At 43.2% G+C, this 8,813-nt stretch overlaps 1 protein-coding gene across 1 annotated transcript; it reads left to right on the top strand.

The window, feature by feature from the left end:
• Nucleotides 1-468: 468 nt before the first annotated feature.
• On the top strand, nucleotides 469-8,591 carry PDCD2 (programmed cell death 2). Its single transcript, XM_056853770.1, has 6 exons — nucleotides 469-760; nucleotides 3,434-3,676; nucleotides 5,244-5,396; nucleotides 6,560-6,669; nucleotides 7,338-7,454; nucleotides 8,380-8,591. The coding sequence occupies exons 1-6, from the start codon at nucleotides 469-471 to the stop codon at nucleotides 8,536-8,538; spliced, it is 1,074 nt and encodes a 357-aa protein (XP_056709748.1). The 3' UTR covers nucleotides 8,539-8,591.
• The last annotated feature ends 222 nt before the right edge of the window (nucleotides 8,592-8,813 follow it).

The following is an 8,813-nucleotide window of genomic DNA, read 5'->3' as shown; positions in this document are numbered from 1 at the left end:
GCGACTTAATGGCACTTAACACACACACACACACACACTTCCACGGGGGTAGAAAAGGGCAAGAGTCCAGTAGCACCTTAAAGACTTAACAAAAATATTTTCTGGCAGGGTATGAGCTTTTGTGAGCCACAGCTCACTTCCACGGGGCCAGCCACCAGAGGCGCTGTTCCCCTCCATACGCTGGCCAGCCACCAGAGGCGCTGTTCCCCTCCATACGCTGGCCAGCCACCAGAGGCGCTGTTCCCCTCTGGCGCCGCGCCACAGAGACGCCGCCCAGAGCGTCGGGCTCGCCGCCGCTTTCCCAGCCATGGGCTGTCCGAGCAGATGCCGGGGAATAACGATCTCCTCTTCCACGGGGGGGAAGGCCATACGCCGCCCGGCCACCAGAGGCGCTGTTCCCCTCCGGCGGGGCGCCACAGAGAAGCCGCCCAGAGCGCCGGGCCCGCCGCCGCCGCCGCTTTCCCAGCCATGGGCTCCGTCGAGCTGGGCTTCGCCGAAGAGGCGGCCGACCCGCGGCGGCTGCGCAGGGAGCTTTTCCCCTCCAAGGTGGGCGGGAGGCCGGCTTGGCTGGGCGAGGCCGGCTTGCCCGGCCCGCCGGAGCTGCGGTGCGGCGCGTGCGGGCGGCCCCGCGCCTTCCTCCTGCAGCTCTACGCGCCTCGGCCCGGCCGGCCCGACGCCTTCCACAGGGGCCTCTTCCTCTTCGCCTGCCGCCAGCCCGCCTGCTACCGCCCCGCCGGCCCCGCCCCGGGCTGCCTGAGGGGTGAGGAGCCGCGCCGAGCCTCGCCCCGCCCCCCCTGCAAAGGGGGCGGGGCTAGTGGGAACGCTCTCGGGGTAGGGCTGCCAGGTCCCGCTTCGCCGCTGGCGGGAGGGCTTGGGGGCGGAGCCTGAGGAGGGCGGGGCTTGGGGGAGGGGAGGGGCTTCGAGGCCATGGGGCCCAATGGCCATTTTTCTCCAGGGGAACTGATCTCTCTTCTAGTAGGAAAGGGCAAGAGTCCGGTAGCACCTAATAGTACTAGGGTTAGAAACTTATGCAAAAGAGATTACCAATTTATTGTAAGATGTAGGGGAAGTTCAATTTTTGATTTTATATATATATATATATATATATATATATATATATATATATATATATATATATATATATATATATATATATATACACACACATATATATATATATATATATACACACACATATATATATATATATATATATATATATATATACACACACACACACACACACACACACACACACACCAATTTATTGTAAGATGTAGGGGAAGTTCAATTTTTGATTATATATTTATATATATATATATATATATATATATATATATATAAAATATTATTTTTATATATATATAATTTATATATATATAATATTATTAATATTATTTATTTATTTAACAAAGTTACTGCTTTTTACTGTTTATATCTTTGTTAAACCCTGTGATTAATAATTTTGGGAAAATAATAAAAATTTTGTATATAAAAATTGTGTGTGTGTATATATATATATATATATATAAAAAGAGTCCAGTAGCACCTTAAAGACTAACAAAAATATTTTCTGGTAGGGTATGAGCCTGTGGCTCACGAAAGCTCATACCCTACCAGAAAATATTTTTGTTAGTCTTCAAGGTGCTACTGGACTCTTGCCCTTTTCTACTACTGCAGACAGGCTAACACGGCGACCCACTGTGAATGATCTCTATTCGTGCTGGAGATCAGTTGTAATAGCAAGAGATCTCCTGCCCCTACCTGGAGGTTACACAGAAAAAAAAAAGGAATAGGTGTCTATATGCTGATGTCCTGGAACATATGTTCTGTGGAATTGAATTTGATTGATTGATCGTTGCTGGATTGCCAGAATTGAAAAAGCTGATGCGAAATAGGACTCAATACTGGAAACCTTTCTTGTTTTTGGCATTCTTGGACTTTATTATTTCTATTGTCTTGAGATGGACGTTGTTCTCTTGCTCTGTATTTGCATATAAGTGGTTACATTATATTGAAATGCATGGTTAAATTTCTTGTAGTTCGTTGCTTTTTTGCCATGAGTGCCTTTTTTTCTGTGTTACCTCCGTTTTTTGGCACTAGTTCTGCAGTTTGATTTCCATACTACCTGGAGGTTGGCAACCCTATTGGAGCCCACGTGTCTAGTGGCTGAAAGCATTGGCGGACTGGGTCTGAAAACATTGGTTGCCAGGAGACAAAGGGTGGGCCACCCACAACTATAAGGCTATCATTTAATTTTTATAAGAACTAAATAAAATTTTCAAAAAACAGATAAGTGGGGAAAAAGTACAATTAAAATTCCCCGCTAAGCTTCATTGCGCTGTCGCAGTAGTAACGACCAGAGCCTACATAACGTATGTGTCGGCCTCACATAACCCGAATCAATTATTTTTCAAGAGGTATTTATTGTATTCTTAAATAAAGTATCCTCAAAAAATGATTTTATTAATTTTTTAAATTAAAATTAGTAATTCAACTAATGTTGAAGGGGGCCCACTTGCCATCGGGCAAACTCACACTCTGGTCAGTCCGCCACTGGCTGATAAAGCTCCAAAGCAATCAGATTCAGGGTGTGCTAATGGGCTTGCTTGGCTGATCTATTACATTTCCCCCCTTTCCTCCAAGAAACTCAGTATGGCATCCATAGGTTGCCTCTTCATTTTATTCTCACCACAATCCTGTAGTTTAGGCTGAGAGTGACTGGCCCAGGGCAGAATGTCAGTCTCAGCTCCAGGCTGAGAAAGCCCTGGAGATTTGGGGTGGAGTCTGGGGAGAACAGGGTTTGAGGAAGGGAGAGAGCGCTCAACGGGGCTATAATGCTATACAGTAGGGGTGTCCAATCTTTTGGCTTCCCTGGGCCACATTGGAAGAAGAAGAATTGTCTTTGGCCACACATATAATTCACTGACACAAACTTGGGCCGCACATAAATTACACTAACGATAGCTGATTCATAATGTTTTAAGTAAGTTTACGATTTTGTGTTGGGCCGCATTCATAGCGAATATTACTGGTCCATCTTAGTGGCATTGAGATCCCCCCCAATTTATGCACATACTCAAACACATGATGCTGCTAACTGAAGCATCAGATAGGCTCATATATCAACTTGACACTTCAGTTGTAAGTACAAGCAGTGGATATTGGAAAGCCCACTTTCTCATGAAGACTTGTTACATTGAGGGTGTTACAGAAGTATCAGATATTCTTCCGTTGCCTTCCCAGGGAGCTGGAAAACTTTGGGACTATGTGATGTTTCTTCAAGAAAAGATTAAGGCATGTGGTCATAACACACTCTGTAGTGTGTCACAGCAAGGACAGAAAGATGAAAATAAAACATAAATGCGAAATTGTTGTTCTCTCTCTTTCAGGTTATTCACTTTGATTTTTTCCCCCTTTCATTTCATCCAAGTTTTTAGGAATCAGTTACCAAGGAAGAATGACACTTATTCTTATGAGCCTCCCCCCGAAGAGCCACCCCTGGAAGAGGTGCCTGGTGCCATTCTGCAGCTGAAATGTGGGGCAAAACTGTGCAAAGTCTGTGGCTGTCTGGGTCCCAAAGCGTGCTCTAAATGTCACAAAGCTTATTACTGTAGCAAAGACCATCAGGTTAGGGATTGGAAAGCAGGACACAAAGTATCTTGTACACAGTCAGGTGAGTGATTTGAAACTTAAGGAATCCATATGAATTTGGAAAAGTGATGGTTCCAGGTTGATGCTGAAAGGAGTACATAGGTCAGTCAATACATACCACTTGGATTTATATTGTTTGCACCAGGCATCCCCAGCGTGGTGCCCATGGGCATCATGGCTCCCGCCTATACCTTTTCTGATGCCACCCAAGTGTTTTTGGGAAGTGGGTGGGGCCAGGTAGGGCTTTTGCCCAGCAAGGCTTCTGATTGACTATTGGAGTTTTGATTGGTTGTGCAGATTTTTTAAAATGTTGCTTTGGCAGCAGGTGTTACCACAGCACAAGGATCGACACTGGGCTAATGAAGTTAAGCTGTGGGAATTATTTTCTGGCTGGCTTCGCTTCCTGCGGCAATCATTTTACGGCAGCCATTTTGTTGCTGCGCCCACCATGCCATGTGCCCACAGGCTCAAAAAGGTTGGCGAAAGTTTGCACTCTAATCAGAATCAAAGTCAGATATCAAATTGAGTCCTGGATGGGTCTGACCCCTACTGTCCAGACCGGGAAAGGAATAGTATCCTTACAGAGTTCTAATAACATTCAAATCCTAAAAGAATAGCATACTTTTAAGAAATTAACTGAGATGTTAAAAAGTGGACAGTGCTGTAATTATATGTTAATATTCTGGTTGAAAACTAGTTTTTCCAGCACTCTATTTTGAAGGATGTGAAGGGCCAGGCTCCACACGCATGTGATGTGAAGCTCTGGGTATCACATAAAACGTCCATAGTAACTATTGTGGAGACATTTTTCACTGTTTCTAATGTACAAAACTGATGCAAGTAAGATAGCAGTCTTCTATGAATACAATTTGTTTAGAAGAATATTGGTTGACTTGGAATTAATTTCTTTTGCTGTCAAGTCACAGTTGACTGATGGCAACCCCATAGGGTTTTCAGGGTGGTTTGCCATTGGCTGCCTCTGCGTCATGACCCTGTGGTCTCCCATCCAAATACTGGACTGGGCCAAAACTGTCCAGTATTTCCAAGATCTGATGAGGTCGGTGTAGCCTGGGCTGAAGCTTGTCTTTATTTTCCTCACTATTTCCCGTTATATGCATATTAATGGTCTCCTGATTATATTGAGGCTGTCTACCAACCAGCCCCAGAAAACATTTGAAATGTGGTGTTGGAGGAGAGTGTTACGGATTCCGTGGACAGCCAAAAAAACAAATCAGTGGGTTATAGATCAAATCACGCCTGAACTGACCCTAGAAGCTTAAATGACAAAACTGAGGCTATCGTATTTTTTTGGTCACGTCATGAGACGACAAGAGTCACTGAAAAAGACAGTCATGCTAGGAAAAGTGGAGGGCAGCAGGAAAAGAGGAAGACCCAACAAGAGATGGATTGACGCAATAAAGGAAGCCACAGCCTTCAATTTGCAAGATCTGAGCAAGGCTGTCAAAGATAGGACATTTTGGAGGACTTTCATTCATAGGGTCGCCATGAGTTGGAAGCAACTTGACAGCACTTAACACACACACAATATGAAAGAATAACTGGGAGCATTTTTTATTTGTGTTTTGCAGATCCGATGGATATTGCTATACCAGATCATAAATTTCTTTTTCCCGAATATGAAATTGTAATAGAGCCTGAGGAAATGGAATCATGCAGTGTTGGTGAAACGGAACAGAAAGATCTAGACAAAAATAAAGATTCAGCATCTGCAGACAGTACATGTAAGTAGGAACAAGTTTCCATAAGCCTGCTTTGTTTTACAAATTGAGGAGTTTAGTATTATTAAAATTAACACAGGAATCCTGCTGCATTTGTTTTCCTGATAAAGTATCATTATTGGTACAAACTCTGCTGCTAATGATCTTGTGTGCAGAAAGGACTAAAATTGCTTTGTATCTGGTTAGTCCTAATTACCATTTTCATTTTTGTTGCCATTTACTATGCAAGCCTTTTGGAGCCTAGTTCATCAAAGAGTTGCCAGTTTGCTTGCATATTTGCATAGTTGCTGAGCAGGATTTCCTAATGTTGTGTGTATCCAACCTACTATAAAAATGAAAGCAGCAAAGGATAATTGCGAAGAGAGTGGTGTATCAGCACTGCATTATAATAAACAAGTGGGAGCCTGCAACAATTTGTTTTGGGTTGTTTAGTTTCCCACAGTTGGCTGCAAAAGTGAGAACAGTCCCAGCTATCCTCGGGCAAGCTAAAAACAACCTGTTTTCCCTTTCCAGGCATCCTGGTAGCTCTGATAGTGCACCTGCTGGGCAGGCCTACCAGGCGTACTCTTATAGCTCTGAGGATGCTTGGAAAGGGGAGACTGCTTTACACTTTGCCAGCCATTCTTTGCGCTTGTGAGAGTACATCTGCAGGAATGCTCTCCACCCCAATGATGGAGGCCAAAGGGGACTTCTGTGGGAAAGGAAATCTTTCTTCCCTGCCCCTGTGGGTCCACCCTGCCTGTGCCCTCAGAACCCCCTCACTGGAGCCAGCAGCACTGCCAAAGCATGGTGCTTCTCTTGGCAGGGCTCAACGGCTCCTGTGGTAGGCAGGAGGGCCACTTTCCTGGGTCTCCTGCTATGGTGGAAAGGGGTGTGTGGGGTTGGAGCAGGAAGCCTGCCAGATGTGCTTTCTGCTTCAGACCAAGACCTGTATCAGACCAAGACCTGGCTGTGGGATGGAGGCTCGGAGAAGAAAGCGTGCCCGCAGCATGCTTTTCAGTCCAAGCCATCACAAGCCAGATAGCTGCTGACATCTTTTTTTAGTTGTGATGTCTACAGGGGATTGGCAGGGGGAAGACCGGGAAAGATAGAAGTCCATTCAGCAAAACAATGGATCCAGCCTATTGTTACTGATTGTTGTATACCTTTTGTGTGTGCATTTTTAGATGAAACAGTTGAATCTCTAGACTTGTTAGAGGCAATGGCAAAGCACGAAACTGAAGACAACAAGATTTTTCAAAAGTTTAAAGAACGAACATCTTTGGAACCAGAACAGGTTTTAAAACTGCATTTCTCACAGCTCTGCCTTTGTATGTGTGTTTGTGTGTGTTAAAGTGTTGCAGCCAGGTTTAGTGTCTGGGTAGTATAAATCTTGTTTTTCATATTGATGATGGTGGGAACCCTAGTTTCCAGCCTAGTGCTTTCATGACACTGAAGTATTTGGATGTGAACCTGAGCCTAGAAATTTGGTCGAAAGGAGATCTTGATAGAGATATTAGGTACGTGAGAAGATCAGATTAATTTAAGGATAACTGGAGTCTGTAATTATACTATTTCCTTCCACACAAAAACATGTCAGAGTAGAATTTGAGTTCTTGATATATCTATAAAAGATTACTTCTGAATGCAACAAAGCAAGCAGCTATGTGATTACTGTAGAGAAGGCAAAGGTTTTTTTTTTTTTTTTGCATGGGTTGGTGCTGGGGAACACAGCACAGTTCCCGAGAAAGGATGGTTTGATACTGCTGTAGTGCATCTTCATCAGTAAATCTCTCAGCCTAAGAGAAAATTGTGTATTTAAATTCCGCACTACAGAATCTGCCTGTGGCAGCTATGAATAACAACTCATTGATTTCAGTGGCACTACAATGAAACTTGCTTTCTCTGGTTTAGATCCTTTCTGTGTTATTTAATTGGCAACTTTTAATTTCTCTCGGATTTCAGATTATCAGATATTGCAGAGATGGAGAAGGTCCCATCTGGATTTCAGGGGAAAATATCCCTCTTGAGACAGAAATCCCAAATTGTGCGTGTGGTGCTAAAAGAGTATTTGAATTCCAGGTATTTACATTTGGCTTTTTAAAAATCATGTGCATGTGCCCCCTCGTTACCGCAAGACAAACACACTTCTAATTTCTTCTGTTTATATTCCAATACTGTAAGACATCCATTGTCTGAGCTCGTGAGGTTCAGTTGTTTTTAACTAAGCACACAGGAAATAATAGAAGAAAATCGTTTCTAGCTAATCAGTGTTCTTTAACAAACTTTCTATTCTATGCCTGTGACTCTTTTTCAGGAAAACAGAACAGAGAATAACTGGTTAGTACAGCTGACAAATTTCTCTTGTTCTCCTCCTGACACGTTTAAAGGGTCTCAGAAGGGGCTTCACTATTCCAAAGGAATGGAGGATGGATGCAACTCTTCCTGTCAGAGAGTAAAGGCCAATAACATTTTTCTAAGGGTCGAGTAGGGATACACTTTGAATTACTGGCGTGGTGGGCAGCACCTTAGTTACTCTTAAATGTTTTTATTCTGCTCTTTCAAAGCTCAGATTGGCTTACAACAAAGTAAGACCCTCTCATAATTTATAACCACTTTCCTGTACAAATCCAGTGCTCTTCCAAATTGACAAACATCTGTAGTTCCTTGAGCCAAAACATAGAGCACAGACCTATCAGTTATCCATAAACCATGGGAACAGGAGGAACTGCTCTTTTTAAAACATCAAGTATGTTAAATGCTGTAAGTTTGAGAAGTCGTAGCCAAGCAATTTGACGTGATCCTCCTAACTGTTCTTTTAGTTTAAATTCCTGTTTGTGCATTTCTTGTTGAACTTCATGATCGGAATTAGCTGCGTGAACTAAAGACTTTTTCTCAAGTACAGATAAGAAAGCTGACCTGATCCAATGTGGATTTTTAAAAGTGATCCAGTAGCTGGCTCCATCTGACCCACTCATTTTAACAAATTATGCCTTGTGTTCCTAAGGTTATGCCACAACTGCTGAATCACCTAAAAGTTGACAGCCTCGGAGAAAGCATTGACTGGGGAACTATCGCTATCTACACATGTGCTGATAGCTGTAACTTGGGCAACCAGTATACAGAAGAGTTCGTCTGGAAACAGAACATATCAAGCTCTGTTTAATTTCTTCAAACCTCAGCTTCAACCGGATCCTTTTCTTTTTTTAAAAAGTATATTAAAACTCTTTATCAGAACAAGCCTACAGCTGTATTATTCTTTAACGTTTGCATTAAAACATGGAATGTAACAGGCAGGATAAACATACACTTCCACTGTAGGGATGGTTAGCAGATTGACCAATGTCTGTAAAAAAAGGCCTTCATGCTTCAATAAAGTACCGTCAAGATGAGATTAGCATGATTACAGCCTCAGGGTTTGGAAAAACGGTACCTGACATT

Source organism: Euleptes europaea, chromosome 7 (assembly GCF_029931775.1).
Source record: "Euleptes europaea isolate rEulEur1 chromosome 7, rEulEur1.hap1, whole genome shotgun sequence".
Taxonomy (NCBI): domain Eukaryota; kingdom Metazoa; phylum Chordata; class Lepidosauria; order Squamata; family Sphaerodactylidae; genus Euleptes; species Euleptes europaea.
Note: the sequence above shows the minus strand (reverse complement) of the source record. Positions and strands in the feature narration are given on the sequence as shown.

Coding starts and splice junctions, on each gene's coding strand:
- PDCD2 (XM_056853770.1), top strand. CDS start 469: ATGGGCTCCGTCGAGCTGGGCTTCGCCGAAGAGGCGGCCGACCCGCGG. Junction 3,677..5,243: donor AGTATCTTGTACACAGTCAG/GTGAGTGATTTG, acceptor TGTGTTTTGCAG/ATCCGATGGATATTGCTATA. Junction 6,670..7,337: donor CATCTTTGGAACCAGAACAG/GTTTTAAAACTG, acceptor CTCGGATTTCAG/ATTATCAGATATTGCAGAGA.